The sequence below is a fragment of the Hydra viridissima genome, unplaced genomic scaffold, assembly GCF_058129835.1.
Source record: "Hydra viridissima isolate aposymbiotic clone 2 unplaced genomic scaffold, HvirCarnegie_v1 scaffold_5, whole genome shotgun sequence".
NCBI classification, from domain to species: Eukaryota; Metazoa; Cnidaria; class Hydrozoa; order Anthoathecata; family Hydridae; genus Hydra; species Hydra viridissima.
In genome coordinates, this window is record NW_028324304.1 from 8,905,865 (window position 1) to 8,929,895 (window position 24,031).

At 29.9% G+C, this 24,031-nt stretch overlaps 3 protein-coding genes and 3 pseudogenes across 5 annotated transcripts; 3 read left to right on the forward strand and 3 right to left on the reverse strand.

Moving 5' to 3' along the window:
* The first annotated feature begins 591 nt into the window (after positions 1 to 591).
* On the forward strand, positions 592 to 1,011 carry LOC145188926 (protein phosphatase 1 regulatory subunit 27-like). Its single transcript, XM_090089085.1, has one exon. The coding sequence runs from the start codon at positions 592 to 594 to the stop codon at positions 1,009 to 1,011; it is 420 nt and encodes a 139-aa protein (XP_089945211.1).
* Positions 1,012 to 3,174: 2,163 nt separating this feature from the next.
* On the reverse strand, positions 3,175 to 4,203 carry LOC149888467 (uncharacterized; annotated as a pseudogene).
* A 14-nt stretch (positions 4,204 to 4,217) lies between these two features.
* LOC149888468 (uncharacterized) lies at positions 4,218 to 5,780 on the reverse strand (annotated as a pseudogene).
* Positions 5,781 to 10,440: 4,660 nt separating this feature from the next.
* On the forward strand, positions 10,441 to 13,834 carry LOC149888469 (uncharacterized). Its single transcript, XM_090088583.1, has 2 exons — positions 10,441 to 10,647; positions 11,529 to 13,834. The coding sequence occupies exon 2, from the start codon at positions 11,699 to 11,701 to the stop codon at positions 13,319 to 13,321; it is 1,623 nt and encodes a 540-aa protein (XP_089944709.1). The 5' UTR covers positions 10,441 to 10,647; positions 11,529 to 11,698; the 3' UTR covers positions 13,322 to 13,834.
* A 265-nt stretch (positions 13,835 to 14,099) lies between these two features.
* Positions 14,100 to 17,073, forward strand: LOC149888470 (uncharacterized; annotated as a pseudogene). Its single transcript, XR_016452858.1, has 7 exons — positions 14,100 to 14,418; positions 14,514 to 14,609; positions 14,722 to 15,278; positions 15,537 to 15,800; positions 15,939 to 15,999; positions 16,135 to 16,303; positions 16,443 to 17,073. The product of XR_016452858.1 is annotated as an uncharacterized LOC149888470 (transcript).
* Positions 17,074 to 19,210: 2,137 nt separating this feature from the next.
* On the reverse strand, positions 19,211 to 23,819 carry LOC149888471 (mitochondrial uncoupling protein 4-like). 2 transcript variants are annotated; one of them, XM_090088591.1, is made up of 11 exons: positions 23,676 to 23,819; positions 23,153 to 23,263; positions 22,843 to 22,905; positions 21,991 to 22,072; positions 21,716 to 21,838; positions 21,489 to 21,601; positions 21,292 to 21,376; positions 20,747 to 20,861; positions 20,552 to 20,611; positions 20,269 to 20,371; positions 19,211 to 19,516 (listed from the first exon to the last, which is right to left on the reverse strand). In XM_090088591.1, the coding sequence occupies exons 1-10, from the start codon at positions 23,752 to 23,754 to the stop codon at positions 20,300 to 20,302; spliced, it is 903 nt and encodes a 300-aa protein (XP_089944717.1). In that variant the 5' UTR covers positions 23,755 to 23,819; the 3' UTR covers positions 19,211 to 19,516; positions 20,269 to 20,299. The 2 variants fall into 2 exon arrangements, with proteins under 2 accessions (XP_089944717.1, XP_089944716.1); XM_090088590.1 differs by lacking the exon at positions 19,211 to 19,516 and having other exon boundaries at positions 20,256 to 20,371.
* Positions 23,820 to 24,031: the final 212 nt, after the last annotated feature.

A 24,031-nucleotide genomic window follows, 5' to 3' on the forward strand; every position in this document is an offset into this window, starting at 1 on the left:
ATTTTGCTCTATGGAGCATTTTTAAACTGATTCGCGAGAATATGGGTCAAATGTTTCCTGACCTGCTAATAATATGTTGGGGTGTTGTGACATTGTCTAAAGATTCATTCAATGATTTTTTAAAGTTATTTGTATTACTTTTGTATCAAATTTGAAAATGAAAAGCTTTAGTTTTACTTCTCTACTTTTAAAGAATTCTTGTGGACTTTGAATTTTATCCTAAAAACAAACTATTTTATTAAAGAACTGCTCGTCATAACGCCCCTCACACGAACAGTAGGGAAAGGGTTTAATTTTTACAGACTTAAAGTAACAAGATTGGATCGCTTCATGATTAAAGGGGACGTAAATCTGTTTGCTTGTTCTCTTATGACTTAAAATCAGCATGCTACTCACAAAAAATAAGTTTCTGTAAAGGTAGCTTAATTTTTTTAAATTTTAAAGGGAAGACCTGTTAATCCTGACGGATTATTTAATGATGTATTGTCGTGTAATTAAGTATCGTAGCAACTATAACCTTTATTATAAATACCTGAATCTGTTGCTTATCCGACAGAATTTCATACAACAGTACAGAAGAAGGAGCTAAACATGTCTGTTGCGGTTAGGACACGAAAGTTAAGTGACAACATACTGCATACACCAGATTATTTGACCCGAAGAAAAAGTTTATTGGAAAAGACTTTCTCGACTGTTGATAATGAAACAAAGCTTATCAACGCTGTTGCAAGGGATAATTTAGAAGATGTAACGCAGATTCTGGTTACGCAAAACCTTTCAATAAATGCCATTAGGCGGCCTGGATGGTCAGCATTCCATCATGCTTGTAATAATGGAAATCTTGAAATTGTTAAGTTGTTACTAAAGTATGGCGCCGACATCAACTTACGTTCTCAAGACGATCGTTATCCACTGGAAATATCTACATCTAAAGGACATTTTGAACTCTCTATGTTTCTTATTGAAAACGGTGCATTGTCTTTAAACATTGTAAATGGAATGCGAGTTTAATTAAGAATTTCAAGATATTGATCGAATTCAAAATCTGTAAGACCGTTTTACAAAGTCGTTGTTGGAATATGAATCCGAACGCAGAGTAAGTTCTGAAATGCGTAATTTATGACGACACAAAGCTTTGACATTATATTTTGAAAACTTATTTTATAAATGCTTGTTAATAAAATTCAGCTATTTTTCAATTGAAAAATCGAATCGTCTTAAATAATTTATATCTTTGAAAGTTTAATATGTAATTAAAAAAATTAGATGTGTTTAAGTTTGAATGAAAATCTTTCCGAAAAAAAATTTAATTTTTCTTTATTTTTCTAGCAAATTTTTATAGAATTTATATTTTTTAAATTAAACGAAAAATTTTAATTGGTGGCTTAAAATAAAAGATGAACAGCGCAAACTCAGAAATGATCTACCTGAATATTTCAAAAACCACTTTTAAATTGAAAACACTTATAAACATGTCGATCAAAACGTTTGAAACTTTTGTATATCAACTTTAATTATTACTAAGGAAGTCTTAGTGCAGTTGATTTTAGCAGCAAATATTTCGTTAATTATGTACTTCCCTTCTTACATGTTTCATAATTCTATTAGTATATGTTTTTGTCTCAGTTATTCTATCAAAATAATGTCATTTCAATATCGACTTAATTCTAGATTTTCTTGCATTCATCTAGAGTGTAAAAATAACAGAGACCGCCCAAACTAAGTTTCTAGCTTACAATAAGGTAAACAAGTGTAATTTCCGTTGCTGTTGTAAAACACAAAAAATTACAATACAGAAGTGGTTCTAAAAAATAATCTTAAATAATTCGATGTTAAATTTAATGCAGTTCTGATATCTTCGTTTTCATAGCTTTTTTTTTTTTTTTGGTCGAATTGCCTATACCAGACTTTTCTTTTCGGTTTATTATGCAGACCTATCTAAATTTAAAGTCTTTTTTTTTTTAATTTCAAGAACAATTGTAATAATAATAATGATAATAATAATAATAATAATAATAATAATAATAATAATAATAATAATAATAATAATAATAATAGTAATAATAATAATAATAATAATAATAATAATAATAATAATAATAATAATAATAATAATAATAATAATGATGATACTTGGATACCATTTATCCTGACTTCTAACTATTTTAACAAAGTTAAAGAAAAATAACTTATCTGAAATTAAAACACATATTTTGTAAACTATATTTTATATACAATAAAGAGTCTAAAATTAATATCACAAGCTTCAATAGTCACCAATATGCAACTTATTACTGTTATTGGTATTAGCAACAAAATTGGCCGTTAATCGTAAAATGATAACATCGGTGACTTTACGTACGAAAAGAAAGGAAAGATTTTAAGTGCTGTTGGTTGAGACCACTGAAAGTAATAATACTTTAACAGTTTTCAAAAAGAACTGTCATTGTTGAGTATTGTTGAATATTGTTGAATACGGCGGTCCATAAATTTTTTTTTTTTTTTTTTAAATTTCAAGAAACTCCAGTGATTTCATGTGAAGCAGTATGGCACCAAAATATGAAATCCAAAAATAGTCTAGTCAAATTAGGGTCCAACCTGGACAAAATTTGGATAAAGATGAATTTGGTATCATTCGAAGCGTAATTTTATCTGCTTTAACATATCCAAAATCCACCAAAATCCATATTGGGCAAAAAAAGTTATGATTATTTTAGCTCACCTCACTTTTATTCAAATTTATTGAAAATACAAAGAAAAACCGTCGTGTCTACTGTCAATAAGTTGTAATAACTTGTTATAAAGTTGCTTAGTCTTTATGAAATTTTGCGCAGATATAGCCTAATGTGTTAAAATTTAAAAAAATGAAATGTGCTTCAGAAATCTTTTAAATGCTGATGTCAGCAGTTTTTTTACAATATTTTTTACATAGGCTAATACTTATAGTATATTAACACACCTTTACTTAAAGATTTATTAGATATATAGTTAATATTGAGACTGAAATAAAAAAAACTTGTTTATTAGTATAACTATTTAAAAAAACAAGCATTTTTGAAATATTTTCTTTCATAATAAATATATTTTTAACTACTGTTGAATAATTTTTCATTTAAGGTTTAAATATTAGTGCTTTTTACACTCAACTAATATAATTAGAAATAATATCAAAAGTCAAATAAAAAAAAACATTTTTTCAAAAATGTTTCCATCTCCATCTTCACTACTTTCATATTCATTTTCGATGTCATCGATATTGACGTCATTTTTTGGTGCATTTGTGCACTCCAAACCTTGGCACTGTCCGCAGGCTGTCATGCAATTTATTCCATGACGTCGACATTGGCATTGTTTTCCACATGGTGTTTTAGTATTAGTGCCGCAGTTATAATGTTAAGAATGTGAATTGGTGCAGGATCCTGAATAAAAAAATACTTAAGTTGAAAAGTTAATTAAAACTATTTTTGGGAGCTGGTTTAAACTTAGATTGTTTATTGAAAAATGAGTATTTTCAAGAAATCCGTTTTGAAAGTAAAATCGGCATTTGTGGTTTGTTTTGCTGCTCCAGTATACCTACATTGTCTGTCTTTATAGGTACTAAAACGTCATTTTTTCCTTCTCCATCCCCACTTTGTTTCATCCATATTGACTCCCAACCATTGCTGAATTTGTAAATACACTCGAAACGAATGGTACTTGATCGCGCTTTTAGTTGGTGGTAGTCGTTCTGGCTGAATTCCTTTTTTGGAAGTTGCCACCATTCTCATATATTTTTGTTTCCTTAGTTGTGCTAGCGAGACTTGTTTATTTTTTTCACCTATAGTAATAGTTAAGCTAAATTAAACCTCTGCAAAACAATGTGGACGTATAATTATAAAATAAACAATATTATAAATCAATAAAAAAAAATATGATCATTGTCTTGCATACCATATATGTTCAAAACCACTTGTATTCCAACATTAGCTACCTGATCTTGTGTTGCAAAAGGATCTTGGAATACTGTACATAAAGATTGAGCGAACTCACTATTCGATTCAATAAACTTCAGTACAGCTATCTTTCCTTGACTAAAAAGCGCAAAGGTAGTATCACATCCACTCCATGCATGGATAAACAACAAACATTTTTTCACGTGATATGATAAACTTTATGTAACATTCTTTATGATAATTGTTTCCGTATTTTTTTTTTCATAATTATTTTAGCTTAACGGCGCAAAAAATCTCACACATGGTTTGATCCCACATGTGAACCAACATAACAAGAAAGTCTGTATCATCAGCTATGATAGTCACACATTTTCCATTTTGTACAAGCACAATTCCTTTTGTAGCAATGGTTCTGTCAGCGTCTCCTTCGCATTCCACTACTATATGACCTTTTTCTCTTAGCTTTATTACCAATGCTTTGATCAAAGCAGTTTTGTTATTGCTGTTTGACAGAAATTCAGATTGTTTGCAGTTCACTTGGTTTTTTGGTTGGAATACAATGTTGATAGACTTTCTTGCTCTCCTTTGATGTTCTTGATCTTTGATGGATGATTTGTAATCATCAAAAATAATTAAAGTATGATTACCATACTTTTTTGTAATATATGTACAATATTGTTCAATAATGTCTGAATATGTAGCTGGGAGACTCCAAAAAACTCGATGCAGCAAAGCTCCGCCGTCAAGAATATAGGTTGTGTCATTATTCACTGTTAAAATTGTTGAATCCTTAATGAGTTCTCTACCAAGCTCTGCTTTGTTTGGTTTCCTCATTAATCCATCTTTGAAGAGAGATGTGGGCTCCGGTGTTAATTCATATTCGAAGCAGTCAGTCAAATCTTCAACCCTCTCAATTAGCATGATTAGTCTTTGGAACGAAACATTAGGATCTACGTGGACTGCATCGCCATTAACTTTAACAGATGGCATCAACTTGGCAAGTGTCTTGACCTGCTTTGAATGCTTGATAGCTACTTGATTGACTCCAATATTATTAAGACTGTTTTGAATCTCTAAATCCACATTTTCTGCTTGATCACAATTGATTTCATCATTCTTATCAACACATAGGCTAGTAAATATACATTGAAGTCCTGAGTCTTGAAATTCAAATGGGTTAAACAGCTCGAGCTGCTCCTTTAATGCTTTAAATTCTTTAGTATCTCTTTTTCGCCGAGACTCACCAGATTCACAATGTTGCTGACTGCTCTCAAAACGATGCTTTGTCAATGTTGACATGGAATCATGGATTGCTCCGCATTTGTGCAAGTTACTGACCCAAAGATTCCTTGTAGACTCTGACATACCCCTTCCTCTAGTTAAGCCTCCATTGCTTTTCATTGATTTTATCATGCACTGTTCAATTACTAAATCAGGCCAAAGACCAGCCCAATATCGATCTGTGCGTCTAATACAATGGTAACCTGATTTACAGTAAAGCCAAGGATGTTCTGAATTAAGTGAGTGCATAGATTGTAGATACAACCGAGCACTTTTGGCATAGTTTATATGCCCTGTTGCGGCAAATAAATAAGCATCAGCCTGGTGGCTTCCAGATGTTCGTGCCAGTTCCCAGTTCTCTCTGCTCTGATGAACATTTTGATAATGCTAATGTATTCAAGATATTGCAACCATAGTTTTGCTGTTCTGGATGAATGGGAAAGCTGTGTTTTTAAATTTTCAATAAGATTTGTGAATCTTATAACTTCACTACTATTGTTTATCACTTCCAAATCCATGTTTCCTTAGACCAGATCCTGATACATATTTTCTAGAGAACTATCAGCATCATCTTTGGGGCTTTTTTTTAAAATTAGACTCATTAAGGTAGACTCAACTAAGAAGTGAGCTCTTAGTGCTCTAGCTACTGCTTTACCAGTCTTTATATGCGTGACAGAGTTGTTTGCATAAATAAGTTCCAGTAATCTATTCAGCCCTGATCCCTCCATGACCATACCAATACTTCCTAGGAAGCTCGTAAAGATGTGGAATCTTTATGAGCTTCCTAGGAAGTATTGGTATAGTCATGGTCAAAATTCAGCTCTACAGTTTACCAAGTACACAAAATATATTATTTGAAAAGAAAAATTAGTGCATTTTGAGCATGCTATGCTGGTATTAAAGTAAAAAATGATGGTGTCATCATTTTATGTAATTAATTTTTACATTTTTATAATTTGTAAACCAAATTTTTTTAAAAATATTATATGAATCGCGTCATTTTTCGCTGAATTATGACAATTTATTGACAGCAAGTCGTACGGGTTTAGTTTATTTTTTTAAAAAAAATCTACAAAGTGAGGTCAACAATAATATTTATAACTTTTTTTGCCCAAAATGAATTTTGGTGGATTTTGGATATATTAAAGTAGATAAAATTACGCTTCGAATGATACCAAATTCATTTATATCCAAATTTTGTCCAGGTTAGCCCTTTTTTAGACTTATTTTGACTAGACTAAAAAGAAAAAAAGAAAAAAAGAAAGAGAAAAACAAAGTTAAACAATATCGTTGCTCCTCGATAACAAAGTTTTTTGCTGTAGCACAGAGAAATATTGTAACATACCACCTACACAAAACAACTATCAATTAAATTGTTTTTGAATATGCTTAAACTCTTTAAAACAACTTTTTTGGGATGAATTAGAATTTTAAGTAACTAGATTAGTTCTATTTTTCAGGAACTAAATACTGCCTCTTCTGGAACTGAATTTCATTTCACAGTCGTAGATGTAAACATTTTCCATTGCAAGCTTGTCAATCTCGCAATACTGGATTCAATTGAATTTTAAATTGTTCATTACTTTTGTGAGTTACTTTAACTGTGGCATAACAAAAACTGAATAATAATGCTACAAGAATGGCTACTGAAGATATGACTTTTGGCCAACCAGCGGATCTACCTCTGATCACCCTGCCAATTGTGAGAAGGGAGAATTAAATTATAAACAAAGGTCGGAAAGGACGTAGACACGGAGACTTATTCAACCTGCCATATAAATAAGTGATAAAGCGAAAAGAAGAAAAGTTAAAATCAACTGTGAAAAGACGTAAATACGAAGACTCATCAACCTGCCATACAAATAGATGATAAGCATCACAACCAAAAACAAGCAAAATCTATAAAAAGCTCAAAAAACAAACTTTGACGTTTAGTAGGAGTAGGAGAAGGACAGAACGAAGAAAGAACGAAGAACGAACGAGAGGAAGACGGAGTTTTAAACAGAAGTAAAAGAGAGTTTTTAAGAAAGTTTTTAAAAAGATATTTAGAGAGAGAATACTTATGATTGAAAAATATTTGGATAAACAAGAAGTTTTATAATTGATTGAAGAAAAAAAGAAAAATATTTTATATATAGAAAAGAAAAGAATTAAACAGAAGTCAGAAGAAATATTGATTAAAAAAAAATAATCAGAAGTTTGATCGTTTCAAAGAAAGAAGAAGAAGAGATATTCGTTTAAGTAAGAATAAAAAGAGAAGTAATAGATAAAAATACTCGTGAACATTACAAGAGTAAGAGAGTATTATTTGTATTTTGTAAACGTTATGAATAAAGCAGTGCTAACCATTACACACTAATAGAAATTTTATTAAGATATATTTTACAATAGAATACACTGATGACGGTAAACCTTAACCTTTTAACGATTAAGCCTTACACATTCCTAACCAAACTATCCCCAAACCTTACTTATTCCTAACTCAACATCACCAAACCCTCAACCTCAATCTTAACCTCCATAAACTCCTTCCACTTAACCCTTGTACCCATACCTCTCCAAACCCTTACTACAACTTTATACAAACATATACATTAAAAACGCCGTCCTCACACAACTGAGCTGGACGTTGGAAAGCGTTTTACGTTTCAAAAGAAGCAATGGATGATTGAAAATCTGACTGAAAAGGAACCTGATAAAGATATTATTGCAGAAACTGTTTTGTAAAAAGTACAACAGCAATACATGCTAGTTGGTATCCCTAGATTTCGCAAATATTTAAGGACCGTGTTCTTAAAGTGTACATAAAACACTTGATCCTGCAGAAAATGCCATCTAAAAGACAATTCGTGAATGCATCAACAAATCATCTTTACTCAGAAAAAGGAGGGGTTGATTAAAGGTCATACATTTCTGTCTGAAGTTACAGGCGATAAGAAGGTTCCTAAACTTGAAATGAAATTCCTAGAAGATCAATTTTTAGAGACGCATGGCAATAACTTAACTGATGCAAAAGCTGCTGCTGCTGCTGCTGAGAAGAAAAGAGTTACTGCACTTTCATTAATACCAGAAAGCAATTATGATGATGATGAAGCTGGAAGAGATCTTAGTGTGAAGACTAAGATCTCTTCCAGCTTCATCATTCCAGCACAACTCAAAAGCTGAATAAAAATTTTTCCCGGTTACTTCCATTCTAAAATTCAGTCTACTTCCGTGATAGTGCCTGTAAAGAAACGAGTCAACAATAAGGAGCAATATTTCAGATCGAGCACTTCAACAATTATAAATGCAACATTTCACAGTTACAACATTCTACAAGATCATCAACAAGTCCATGGTTTGGAGAGCTGTAACTAAAACAGTAAATAAAGTACCCACAGTATTTGGCGGTGGTCTCGCTATGATGATAGGAAAGATACCACTCTTTTTCAAAAACAAGTGGATGGAAAGTTTTATCAGTCTAGAAAAACAGAGGAACATGTTTCACAAGTTTCTTTGCTTAATGGAAATTTCTTAGGTCCTGAATTTCCTTGGAAGTAAACATTGCTTTAGAGATATTGCAGTACTAGCTTGTGATGAAACAAATACCAACGTTGGTAATGAGGGAGAAATTAATTACCACATTGAAAGTGTCATTGGTTGAGCTCTACAGTAGCCAATGTGCCTACTGCATGCAAACGTATTGCCCCTCGTATATCTCATAGCAGAACTTGATGATCCGACATCAGGGACAAGTACTTTTTCTGGGCTGATCGATAAGCTGTTGCTAACTGTTACAGAGATGCAATCTCAGAGAATGTTTAGCAATACCAGAGAATGTTTAGCAATTCCAGAGAATGTTTGGAAAGATCTGTCTACTAACCTAAGATACACGTGGAGAATAGTATCAGCACTAATCGCTGGAGAATTTCCCGAGTGCCTAAAGTGAACCAATTGAGAAAGTTAGGCAAAGGAGATTGAGTCTAGGTATTATCTGATTTCAGTTTTTTTTTGGGAATTTTGTACTTTTTTTTCATACTACTTCACATGAACTCACTAGAATTGTAACTTTCATAAAAAAAAATTTTAAGAACCGCCCTATTGTTCAACCCTAGCTTTATCATTTTAGGAAAAAAATTTTGAGTTTTTACAAATTTCAAAGAGTTAAAAGCTAAGACTACGAAAAACGATCTGTAGATAATGAACTTTTATTACTTTTTTGTAATATTCTATTTTTGATTACATAAATGTTTATCTATCACGCACAGATGACTTCGCGTGGTAGGGGACTTTCAAAAGGCTTAAGCCGGACTGACTTCTTTTAAGGATTTTTTGAGCGCTAGCTAAAAGAACCATTTTCCCAGAGAAATTTAACGAGGTAAATTTGCTCATATTTTTTATTTTGCTCTGATTATAGAAGAGAAATAGGTAGCCCCATTTTTTACAAAACCGCATGTCTTAGCTAAAATATTAAATTGTATTTTAAACAAAATGAATAATATTGAAGCAATTTGATTTAAAAAACTCATTAACAGCCTTTTACTTAATTGATGAATTCAAAAGCTCTTTTAAAAAAGAAGTTACTTTGGAAATACTTGTCGATCTTTCCAAACCATTTTATACAACAATTGTTAAAGCTTAAAAACTTTACTATTCACCCAGAACTAATGATACTAAAGATACTGAAATCTGTCTTGATGTGACCAAATAGCTTATTAATAGATGTAAATATTAACTCGAAAAACTCGCTTACAAAGGTAATAGTCGGGGTATGTTATTGGAATTGATACTATCATATGGAGTAGTACATATAAAATCAAATCTTTACAAATACATATAAAATTTATCAGCATTGCATAACGTAATAAAGTTTGAATCAAAAGGCCAAATCACATTTTAAAAGCATGTATGTTATGAATTTCGCTTTTGTAATCAATACTACACTTAAAACTTTACCGTGAAATTCACGGTACTATACCGTGAATAACACGGTATTTCACCGTGAATGCATTTTGTGGTACAATACCGTAACTATTACGGTGTTTTGGCCGCGAACACGACTCTTAACTACTTCACGGTATATTACCGTTAAATTTCTAGACAAATCAAGTAAATTGGTTTGCCATGTTTTTTTTTTATATTTAGTCTTAGCAATGATTCTTGAATAATCTCTATTTGAAATATTTGTATATGTCTAAATAATTCACCCTATAATTTACAAAATAATATTATTTGTTTCAATGTCATTTCTTATTGCACTTAATTTTATGATATAACTTATATGATATCAACGTGTTTGACATCAAATATAAGATTATATAAAACGTGTTTGATATCAAACACGTTGATATCAAACACCTGAAGTTATCATTAACTTCAGCTATATCTTACTAAAACATAGCTGAAGTTTATGGTATCTTCAGGCTGAAGACTTCACCCTGAAGATCACAGCTAGGTGGCGCTACTGCAGTTTCTCCCCCCCCCCTTTTTTTATTTTTGATTATGATAGAGAATTTTATGCTGATTCAGAAAAATATAAAAACATGGACCTGAAAATCAACGGAAAGTGCTCTATTTCGAAGTCAAAGTTGAAAAAAATCCCACTAAAAACCCTAATATTCGCCATTTTTTTTCAAAACGCTTTCATTTTTAACGAAAGTTAATTACCGTTACATTGCGCAATAAAAAGACCTGGTTTCCATCAGCCTTCGTATTACTATTTTAAAGTGTTACAACCAAAGTGTAATAAACAAAATGAAATTAATGGAAGATTTCAAATAAAAGTTGAACGTAGAATGTGGGATTGTAGAAAAATTGATGAATAATTATTATTGTATTGTACACTGGTTTTTTTTATTGAAAAAAACGGTTTAAAGGTGACATTTTCTAAACTTTACATGTGATAAAACAACTATGAACTAAGTTTCAAAAGCTCTTATTTTAGGAAACAAAACTGCTGAATTCTTTTTTAAAATTCATTACAAAAGTACATTACTTGCAATATAGTTTATTCTCTAATAAATCAAAAAACGGCTATTTTCATTCCCACAAAAAATTGCGCAAGATAAACATACTTTAACGAATTTTTTAACGTAAAAACCATGCTATAAATTTATTGCTTTTGTCAGCTAAAAGATCATTAACTTAGTATTTTCAAAATGGCGAATATTAGGGTTTTTAGTGGGATTTTTTTCAACTTTGACTTCGAAATAGAGCACTTTCCGTTGATTTTCAGGTCCATGTTTTTATATTTTTCTGAATCAGCATAAAATTCTCTATCATAATCAAAAATAAAAAAAAGGGGGGGGGGGAGAAACTGCAGTAGCGCCCAGCTAGGTTATCTAGTTGTGTTTTATATCATACATTATATCCTTTTAAAGTTTCATGATTGTATTGATTATATTTCTTCTGAAAAATATTTGAAGGATCAAGCTCTCTTTTTTTTAAAATTGCAAGTAAAAAATATATTTCCAGCTTCTTGTGTTCAATCTATTTTTGATGAACTTATGGTAGTTAATAATTCGAGTACTCAATTCTCTGTTCAAAGTCTGACTTCTGCAATCTTGAATCAAAGCAGCGATATCTGTGAAAATGTTTTAACTGAATTTTCTAAGTCAGAACAAATAAAGAAAAACAGTTTGTACGCTTTAAGTACTAATAAAAAAAGGAAAGCTTATTTTCATAAACACATGAGCTACATATCTCCAATAGAATTTACTTTAGGTTTTGATGCCAATAAAAAATTTAGAACTGTTCATCATGTTCCAATAAAGGACTTGTTAAAAATGATGTACAATAAACACAGCAATGAACCTGGGTTTTGGTTAAAACATAAGGAAAATTTTGGTATATATTCAGACTTACTGAGTGGATCCCTAATTCAAGATATTGCAAAGTCTGATGATAAAATTTTATATCTTATTCTATATCAAGATTCTTTTGAAATTGTCAACCCAATTGGATCAGGAAGAAAAAAACATAAAATACTTGCAGTTTACTTAACATTAGCTAATATTCCATCACACAAGAGATATGCATCGGAGCAGCTACAGCTGGTACTTATGTGTAAAGATGCAGATTTAAAGTACTTTGGCCTCAGCAAAGTATTTGCACCAATATTTTCTGAATTGGCAGAAATATCTGGTTCTGTTTCTGTTTCTGAAAGTTTATCTGTAAAAACAAAACTTCTATGCATACTAGGGGATAATTTAGGATCACATTCTATAGGAGGCTTTTGTGAAAATTTTAGCACAGTTTCACACTTTTGTCGATACTGTTTAGCAACACGTGCAGAGTTTGATTTTAACCCTCAATTCTGTGGACTAGATCGAACAGAATCAAGCCACAATAATAGCCTGCTTCAATTAGCTCAGAATAATGGTAACAATTTTGAAGGAATAAAATTTAATTCACCATTTAATGGTTTATGTGGATTTCATGTGTCTACAGGTTTGCCACCATGCTTAGCTCATGATATCTTCGAAGGCGTAGCTTCACGAGATATGTATCTATTTGTTAAATATTTTGTTAGTAAGCGATGGTTTTCATTTAACAACATCAACAGAAGAATTATCATGCAGAATTATTTTGAAGGAGATGCCTTGGATAAACCTTGTGAGATGAATAAAACTTCGAGTACTGAAAAGTTAAGTGGTCATGCAGTTCAAAACTGGGTGTTTTTGCGTTTGTTTCCCCTTTATATAGGAATTTACATTACAGATTTTGAAGATCCTGTGTGGTTATTGTATTTAAGAGTGAAAGAAATTGTTGAGATTATATGTTCACCTAAAATTGACATTCAACATATTGCTTATCTGCAGGTTTCAATAAATGGTTATTTGTCTTCTCGTAGAGAATTATTCTCTTCAAAACTATTACCAAAACATCATTATTTGTCCCACTATCCACAGCTAATTTTGCGTTACGGGCCTCTAATGCGAGTTTTCACTTTGAGGTTTGAACAAAAGCATTCTTACTTTAAAAAATGTGCCAGAAATTTTAACAATTACAAGCATGTGTATAAAACCTTAACAGAGACACACCAGTTTTTGCAATCATACAATAACTCAAGCATGCCAAGCTCAAAAATTTATGCGGTCAATTCATTTTCATTTCTGAGGCAATTATAACTACATGTGGACAACTGCCAGATACATTTTCTACCCATATTGTCTATCAAGGTACCCATTACAAAAAAGATTTATTCTTGATTTTTGACTTTACAAAAGATCACGAACTTCCTATTTTTGCAAGAATTTTGTTTCTTTTTTTTGATACACATGGAATTGAGTATGCTCTTATTAATGAGCAGAACACACAATTTGTGCATGAGCTTGGTATGTATGAGGTCTGTGGAGAAAATAATGAGATTTGATGTATAATGATTGCTTCTTTAATAGACTACCTTCCACTACCATCTTACAAGCACTGCAATCGCTCTTTTATTTCCTTAAAGCACTCTGTGTCATGCTCATCGAATAACTACAGGTTTACATAAATGATTTTTAAAAGTTATATATTTTATTTGGCAATATCATGATAAAAGATTTTATTTGTAAACTATTTTATTTATAGTATTTATGCAGTAAATGTGTGCAGTTTTTTTCAGAAATATTATTTAAAGAACCAGTCATAAGAAACCAATCAAAAACAATAGTAGAGAGTATTATAAAAACGTTTGAAGAAAACTTTCTTTTTTAAGAATTTTGTTGCATAATTATATGTATAATGCCTTACTAAGAATTTTGTTAAATTTTTTAATATTTTGTTTTTTTTGCTTTGTATAATTTAAAATGGAAGCAAGTATAATTTTTAATATTTTATATATATATTTTTAATTTAATTTTTTTTTTGAATACTACATTTTGTGAATACTATATAAATATGTTTTTTAAATTTAATTAGTTGTAATCTTTTAAATTTAATAACCACATCAAACTCTGTAAAATTTACTTACAATATAATATGACATTTATTATGATACTCTTGATATATACACATGTTATATATAATCTATTTTTTTAGATAATGGAGGTTATTAAAAGTAATATTTTAAGAACACTGCCAAATATTGACGGATGTGTTTTAAACCAGGTTGTGAAAAATTTATGGGAAATAGGTGTTGAAAATGAAACAGATCTCTACCTGGTTAAAGTTGATGATTTGGTTTTGCTAAAACCCATCCAACAATGCAAACTCCTTGAATCTTGGGCAAAGGAAAGCTCTGGTAAAAATGATTTATGATTCTCAAAATAAATATGATTTTTATTATCATATACATTTATATATTTTTATTTATAATATTAATAAAATTTTATGCAGAACAATTCCAAAACTCTGTAGATTTTATTGTGGCCACACAATCCAGCATGCAAATGGTGCCCACAGTTGAAGTGAGAAATAACTCAACTAATTCAAGTAAGTTATTAAAAAAGGTTGTTGATAAAACATAGTAATTGAAAAAATATTTAGTTAGTGTTCTTTATATATTTAATTGCTCTATTTTAAATATTGTGTCAATTTTGTCTAGTAATGAAGATTAAACATGTAAGTGCTGCTGATTGGTATTTGACATTTGTTTTACTTTGGGCCAAAATGTCTAAAGAGGTACAAGATATATTAGCAGCTGGAGAAAGACCTTTAACAGCACATCGGTGTGCAATTATAAGGGCTATTATGAATGATGTCCTTGCTGTTTGCCCAAAGCCATTAAAAAAACATTTAGATGTAATTGCATCTTCAATGGTTGCCAAATATCCTAAATCGTTTAAAGATGAATATGGCACTACAGTGATTGGTAGCGGTCATGACAGTTTAACGTTACAACTAGTAAACCCTTATGACTATCTGCAGCAGCCAAACTGTGTTCCACCATTACTGAGTGTTTTAAATATGGAATCCCAAAAGGAACAATTATCAGTAGATGTTATAAAAAGAAAAACTGGTAGTTATGGTTGCTTGAACCGAGAACCAGTTCTCAGTGTTTCAAACAGTCCTGAAGAACTCGAATACTATTTGCAATGAACTGAAATAAATGAAAAGATGTTATTCAATGATTTGTTGATAAAATTCCCCAATTTATTTACAGTAAATTAAATTCATTTTATTTAAAAATAATATAACTTATATTATTAACCAGTATGTATTAATCTATATTACTACTAAATAGAGATTTTTTTATAGTATTTAATAAGATTTTTGTAGAAGTTTATTTTATTTAGTTTTGGTATATATATATATATATATATATATATATATATATATATATATATATATATATATATATATATATATATATATATATATATATATATATATATATATAAATTTGTTTTTTCTATTTAGGTTGGTGGTTTGCTACATCATTTTGATGTTTTGATGGGTGGAGTGAATGCTGGTGAACTTTTGATGAAAGCATTATATGATGAAAAGTTATATTTATTTTTGCATAGTTGTGAAATAGCAGACCTCAAAGTAAAGAAGGTGTTAATAAGTTTAGATAAAGCAAAACATGAAACTTTGTCAGATTTACCTGTGGCTCTCGGTCTTGTAATGGCTTTGATTAGTTTGTTTAATGATAAACTTGACGCACTCTTTATGTTTGTGGATGTAAGTTAAAGATAGTAATCATTAATTTAAAATATATCCAATACATATTTTCAAGCCATTAATTGTGTTTCACTCATTTTATAATAATATGCAATGTAGTTACTAAAAGATATTTGGTAGTAAGAAAAATATGTTTAGGAGACAATGGATCAAACAGAATTGGTGCCAATATCAAATTCTCCTCATCTATGTGTTTATGGTATGTTGAATTACAAGTTCTAACATGTTTTAAGATTTTGAAAATAATTTTAAAAAAAAGGTATGAGCTTGATCATTTTTATTTATATATGTTTAAAATGGATTTTTGTTTGGCCAACTTGCATTCTTTTTTTAGGGAATTCGCTATTTACAGCAAACCGATTCATGCTGGTAATTGATTGCATTGTTGTAGTTGATGGAATGAACAATTTCATCAAGTCATTTTGTTGTTTATTTGCGAGTTTTTATATTTTCAATATACCATATCCAAAAGAAGCTTCATCAGTATTAGAATTTTGTCAACGGTATATAATGCTTATATTATGTTTAATTAAATGTGTTTAATTTGTCTAAGGTTTACATAGTATTTGATGTTAATGATATTTATTGATGAGAATGTTTTTAAACGTCAATTGCTTATACATATATTATTGACCGTTCTAGTGCATTTTTCGGCATCAATCCTGAAAAAGGGAGCAAAGCAAGGTGAACGAAGAAGACTTCAGCAATAAGCAAAATTGTGCTGTCAATACTGCAGAAGTTTGCGAAATTTAATAATATTTGAATTTACCACGTTGCTAAACTTTTTAATATAACTTTGAAACAGCAATTTATTATGTAGTTATTTATATTTATTTGTAAATTTCAAAAGCTTTACAATAATGTCTTTTGTTTTATTTTTGAATTTAATACATTCTTAAACTCCTACTTACCGAATATAACTATTTATATAACGTCATATTGATATGTAAGAGATTTTAAATTTTCGTTTTATTTGAATTTATTTATATTCATTTAATTTATCTGAGTAACTTTTTCTATTTAATAACATGTTAGTAATGTAAAACTGAAAAGATTTTTAAAAATATGACGTGTTTTTGTTGCCATTAGCATATAAACAAACATATATGTTAATAGATATTTATAATTGAAGATACAATTGAAAAAAATGTAATTGAAATACAATTGAAATTAAAGAAAAAATAAGACAAAATGAAACAGGCGAAGCATTTTCGAAAATAGTAAAAATATATTTTGATTTATGTTGTACAATATAAACTTTACAACAAATGAGCGAGGCATTTCTGTAAATTAATCACGGTACTATACCGTAATTCACGCTGTTTCATTACAGAATAATCACGGTATTCTACCGTAAAATAACGGCGTTTTACCGAGATTTATTCACGGTGTTTTACCGTAAAATAATCACGGTACAATACCGGCACATGGGTAACGGTATAGTACCGTGTCTTTCACGGTAAAGTTTTACAGTGTTGTGAATTGACCTTAAACAGTAGCCAAATATTATAGCCGAATTACTCAAACATCATTTTTTAGAGTCTGGCTAAGGCATTTAGGCCTACCTCGAACATTTATATCAGCATAATCTAATGAGATATTTTGCTTTAAGATGCTGAGAAATGTACGGAACGTCTAAAAAACCAGAGCGACGAGATCTTCGCACGCATGAGATCGTTAGAGACAAAGAACGAGCAAGATGTGTTTCTACAATCGTTGATTACAAGCATGAAGGTGAAAACTCACCGACCCAGAAAGGAAGGTGCCGAAGGAAGAGTAGCTTTTGACTTTTCATTTACATATGAGATTTTGGTGGGGATGCCAAAGAAAAGGTATGTGTGGATGCCTTTAAAAGCCTTTATGTTATTAAAATTAGTCGTATTCGACAATTGCGCTCCCTGTTGGTATTAGGAAAATCACCAAAAGACCTTCGAGGGAAAAAATTAGAAACGAATGCAATCAGGAGCAGTGTAAGACTTCTGATAAGGGAATATATCGAAAGTTATCCGGTGAAACAGAGCAAATATGCTGGTAAAACTATCAATTATCTAGATGCTAGACTAAATGTCAAAATTTTGTATTAATGTTTAAAGAAAAATATCCTGAAGCAAAATGTAGCTACAGATTTTTTCTAGGCTACTTTAAGGACAACTTTACGTTAAGATTTGGCTGTCCCCGGATAGACTTGTTGCATCGGTGAGGAGCTTAATTTAAAACTACAAAGCCCTCATCTCAGTGATGCAGCAAAGAGAAATGCTGCTATTGAACTGATGCTGCACAAACGTCGATCGAAAACGTTTTACAACAAACTCCAAAATGAAAGTAACCCGAAAACAAAACAAAATGAACCGCATGTCTTAGCGATCGCATCTGACTACATGCAGATTATCCCTTTACCGATGATACCAGTCCAGGAAACCGTTTACCTCAGACAGCTATCTGTTAACCTCTTCTCTATTTACGATGTGAAATGCAATAAAGATCATGTTTATGTGTACCATGAAGGCACAGCCAGAAAAAGCCCTGATGAGGTGTGCTCTTTTGTATACAATTACCTAAGGTCTGCTCCTCCACAGTTTACTGAAGTCCATGTCTACTCAGATAACTGTGGAGGCCAAAATAAAAACCATGCACTAAATAGAGTCTTTTTGGCTCTCACAGATACTGGCCGAATTGATCGAATCGAGCAGTACTACCCGATAAGAGGTCACTCGCACCTACCATGTGACCGGGACTTCGCGGTAATAAAGAGAAAACTGAAAAGGTATGACAAGGTGTACACTGTTCACCAGATAACTGAACTTGTCATTACTTCTAGCACTACTGGTAAGTTTACTGTTGAAGAAGTCGCAACAGAAGATATTGTAGATTTTCAAAAGTGGTGGCCAACATTCTACAAAATATCTTGCATTTCGGAAGAAACACGGGGAAAGAAAGTTCCTGCTAAGGATAAGATAAGTTTTGGAATAAGTTCTCTAATGCACTTCACTTACGGGACTTCTCCAGGTGTAATTGTCTGTAGGCCACTCATTGATAGGCTGATGGTCCAAACTTACAAGATGTCTCAAGTTGTCGATCGCATCGTCGAGTTTCCGCAAAATGTGTGCTACCCATTGGGTAATGTTCCAATAAAGAGTGAAACTGCAGGATATTAGGAAGCCAATGCAATATTTTCCGGATGAATTCAGTGGTTTTTATGATGAACTCATGAGCTGGCCAACAACCGACGAGGCGAATGACGGGGAAGAGGAACACGATATCCAGTGAGGTGTCTGACAAAGACTTTGTGATCGGTCAATTTATAAATTGTGTGATTTAATGTGTAATAGTTTGACCTTTGATTTTTAATAGTTTTTGTACAAAAAATGAATAAATATATAAAAGACAAGCTTTTTGTTATTATTCTTAACACATGTAAACAAAAAGTTTCTAAGTCAGACAACTTTAACTATGTATAACATATATATATATATCACAAATTTTGAAATATATTTTAACAAATCTAATACTTAAAGATGTCAAAAAGCACCCAGATTTTTTTTGAATTTATTAAAGTAATAATTTTGGATTTAATAAGTTTTTTCTCGTTCCCTGAAAAAATAGTTTTTATGACTTAGAACGTTTTTGTATGCATCGATTCATATGTTCAACTCATACACAGCGTCTGTATTATTATTATGTTTTACGTCTCGTAGGTAAATCATTCTTTCTGTTCTCTAGAAAAATTTATAAATATTTAGGAAACACGATTAAATATTTATTATTTTGAAGTATAAAAGTTTATTTAATTCAACTCTAAAAATAAAAAGCTTAATTTTACTCTTTGAACAAAATGCATAATTTCTTTGTAACAGAATATCGTGCGAGTTTAACAATATTTTTTAAAGAGATTTATGATATGCTAGGTGATGATATAATACATAAAATAATATATAAAATAATATGTAAAATAATGTGTAAAATAATATGTAAAATAATATATAAAATAATATATAATACATAAAATAATATATAAAATAATACATAAAATAATATGTAAAAAAATATATAAAATAATACATAAAATAATATATAAAATGATATATAAAATAATATATAAAATAATATATAAAATAATATATAAAATAGTATATAAAATAATATATAAAATAATATATAAAATATGTGATGGCAACATCAGGTTCTAATGACAGGATCTATAAAATTCGTGGTATACGAAAGTTGAAATTGTGAGGAGAGAAATGATAAAATTTATAACATGCCTCAAACAGAAAGAAACTTTTCTAAAATGTTTCTGGAGCATTCTTTTTTTGGCTGGACAAATAAAGCATATCAATTTATTTCACTAAAAAGTTAAAAAGTAAATATTAACAAAATTTTATGAACACCAAAAATTTCCAAAATGGTAAAAAACGAGTAATAAAAATGGCTAAGAATCAAAGAAAAAAGAAAGTGTCGAATGACGTACAACATTTATTATCTGGATTAAAAAGCAATTGTTAAAAACTTTTGGCTCCGGTTAGGTGACGTATTTGTTCAAATGTTAGCCAAAACGTCAAGGACCAAGGTGCCTGAAAAAAAAAAAAAAAAAAAAAAAAGAGGTCAATATAAAACATAATAAATTTGTATTCAAAAAAGCGAAAATATTATTCTGATGGTAATTATCACACAGTTTTATGATACACAATCTCGAGCACAATGTTTTGAGGTGAAATAAAAAACAAAACAAAACAAAAAACGACATGAATTACCATTCTGGACCAAGTTGGTAAAAAACCTTTATATAAAGAAACCACTCCTTCATGTTGAATCTAAACAAAAATGAGAAAGAATAAAACTACCTACCACTAAATAATTACTCTTTAAAACAAATATTTATTTAGCCTGTTCGTATTTCACAAGGTTTTAAGGTGAAATCTTTAAAACAATGAGATAAATAATAATACCGCTTTAATAAGACAGTCCATTGAACCTTTATATAGCTCAGGATTATTCATAATGCGTGTTTTGACAACATCAGCAGGCGTGCTAAGCACAGAAGCAACAAAACCTGAGCATATGCTGAAATAAAAAGCTATTTAAAAATCAAACAATCTGAAAATAAATAATTGGGATGAAAAGAAAAAAAAATATGTTAAACTGCAAGAATAAAAATTTTTTATTTTTTAAAACTGATATATTAAATGATGATTCACACGAAAGATATAAGCTACTAAAAAGCGACTTTGTTCCAAAATTGCAATCACTTTTTAAAGGGGGAGATGGAGGTGGAGAGCGGGGAGAGGGAGGATTTTTTTGAAAAGATTGAAAGAAAAAAAAGCATCTCTTAAAAATAAAAAATAACTTCAAGTACTGGTGACGTGGTTGTGGAAGGACGAAATGGGTGAAAATAACCTATTATGTTCAAACCTATTTTTCACAAAACCTCAACCTTTAAAAATGATTTCTTTATTACAACAAAAATAACAAAAAAAAAGGTTTTAGAGATTACCTTGATAAGCCATGAGTCATCCAATTATCATTCATTCTTGTATTTCTTAAAAGGAAATGCTTTACTGAGTCATATGTAGTTAAATCTGAAATGTAGAAAAACTCTGCTCTAGATTTCCAAAATGATCAAAAACACAAAATTTGATCTTAAAAATTCAGTATACTTTTGCTTATTTTTTGCACATTTTAAAAACTAACCGCCAAGATTGACTAGTGCTGCTCGTTGTACATTAGGCAACCATCCTTTCCACAGCCCTTTCACTCCCTTTTCACAAGCAATTAAATTAAATGCATGTACTGTATTTCGATACCTAGAAGAAAAGAAAACAGATATCATTTATCAATCACTGATACCCTTTGAAAATTAACTTAACAAACAGAAAATCAGTGGAAAAACAGACAAAAGAATTTAAAAAGTGAAAAACCTTTTTTTATGACCTTGAAGTAGTCTTCTTCCTTCCATCTGCATCTGGACTTTAACCAAATCAGTAGGAGAGGCAAGAAACTGTGCAAACCCTCCCACAGTCATACCAACAAGTAAAGATTTCCTAAAATGAGCAGAACTGTTAGTTAAATAAATAAAACTAAAATTTACTCCAATAGCTGTAGAGCAATAGTAAAGCAAACCATTAAATGAAATATAACCCTAAAATAAAAAGAAGTTAAAAATATTCAAAATAGAACAATAATAAAAGTATACCAAACAGGAAAATAACTTTCAGAATTTTTCTTCATGTTATCCCGAAGATATTCATAGCAACCCATACGACAACCAGTATACACTTGAAAAGAATTATGACATTTAAATATTATGTATAATTATTTTAAAGTATTTAATGCTGTGTAATTTCACTGCAGAAGCTTTATGTAAATGATTTACATTGAAGTGAATAAAGCTCAATAAAACACAGAAATGATTAATCAAAGGAGTAAAACTACTGCATGGCTGAAGTTTCAAACTTGAAATTGAAAAAATTAACTACAACCCTGTCTCTCACTATCTCAAAAACCAATAACAACTTTTGTTTATTAAATATTATGGCAATTTAAGAACTTAATACCATTAATTTTTATCAATTAAATCTTTTTAAAAATTTGTAAAGCACAAACTAAAACAAGTTTGAATATTAAAAAAAAAAAAAAAGAAAAAGAAGAAGGAAAGTGAACAGATTGCATAATATATTTTATCATTCAAGATGTCTATCAGAAATATAAATTGAAAGGACAAACCTCATACACAAATGACATGCCTATTACTAAATTTCCAGTCCTGCCTATTGTTAAAATTTAAAAAAATTCATTCCAAAATACAAATTTAAAGTAATTTTTGTAAACTAAATTTACCCTTGCATCTTATTACACAAAAATCCAAAAACCACATAAGAGAGGTAAAGAGTGGATATTTTAGGTGATGACAAAGCTAGAGAACACTAGCAAATCTTTTATCTAACTTTAATAACTATGGTTTGACACTGTCTAATATGGAGATGTCAGAAACATTTGTATATTTTTTTATTAGATATAGTAAGAATTTTTTATAACAACATTGTACCAAAGTGTCTTAAAACAGCTGGTGCTAAACCTCTCCACAAGTTCAATATTCCTTCTTCTTTCACTAAAAAAACACACACAGTAGAAAAGAATAACTTCAAAGAAAGAATTTTTTTAAGTTACAAAATAAAAAAAACTTTTAAAATACCAATTTTATTTATATTTTGAGCAACTGTATTAACAGGTAATTGGTAGTCAAATGTATCAATTGTCATTAAATAGTAAAAAAAAGCAACTAAAAAAAGGATGGTCTGTATTAAAGTAATTGCTATTCGTTTTATTTAACTATCATTTAAGTAAATTATAGCTACCAATGCCATAACCAGTCTTCAACATCCCTTTATATGCAAACAACTTCACATGGGAAGCATGCTCACCTTGCATTTGTAATCGTGTTTTTACTATGTCCAAAGGGAAAGTAACTAAATGAAAAACATGGTTTTTAAAATATAATACAAAAAGTGAAACTTAGTGCTGAGAATTAACTGATTTTTATCTCTTCTCTGCACTTCTACCAACAAATAATTATTTAATGAAAATGTAGAAGGAAAAATCTTTAATAGGAGATCAAAAAATAAGTTAACAAACTTGTTAAATACAAATTTACTCAATATTATTTTAAAAATTTATATTAGAAAAATTTATATCTGAAAATTAAAACAATTTTACTTAACATGTTATAGGTTCATACATAAAACCTATAAAAAATTAATCTTCATTTTCTGAAATTGTAATATTTTTTAGAAAAATGTTAAATGAAAGAAAAATTAGAAACTCAAATAAAAAGATTTTTGCATAAAAAAAATTGTTACTAAAACTAAATAAAATAAAAACCTGTTTCTGCAACAGCAGCAGCAACGCAAGATAAACCATACTTAAGTGCAAAACTGTCATTAGAACCTGATGTTGCCATCACACATTTTCCATTTTATAATAGTATCACCTATCATTTGTTTTTTTTAAAGATTTGGAGAAAATAAACTCACAAGATGTTCTATTACAAAAAAGTTACGCATTTTTTTCAAAAAGCAAAAACAAACTTTAGAAAGAGTTACAATAAACTTTAATACTTCAAAAGTAACAAACATTTGTATTATGTTTCCTAAATATTTATAAATTATTCTAGAGAACAGAAAGAATGATTTACCTACAAAAAAGTAAAAGAGTCTTTATTTTTTTGTTTGTTTATA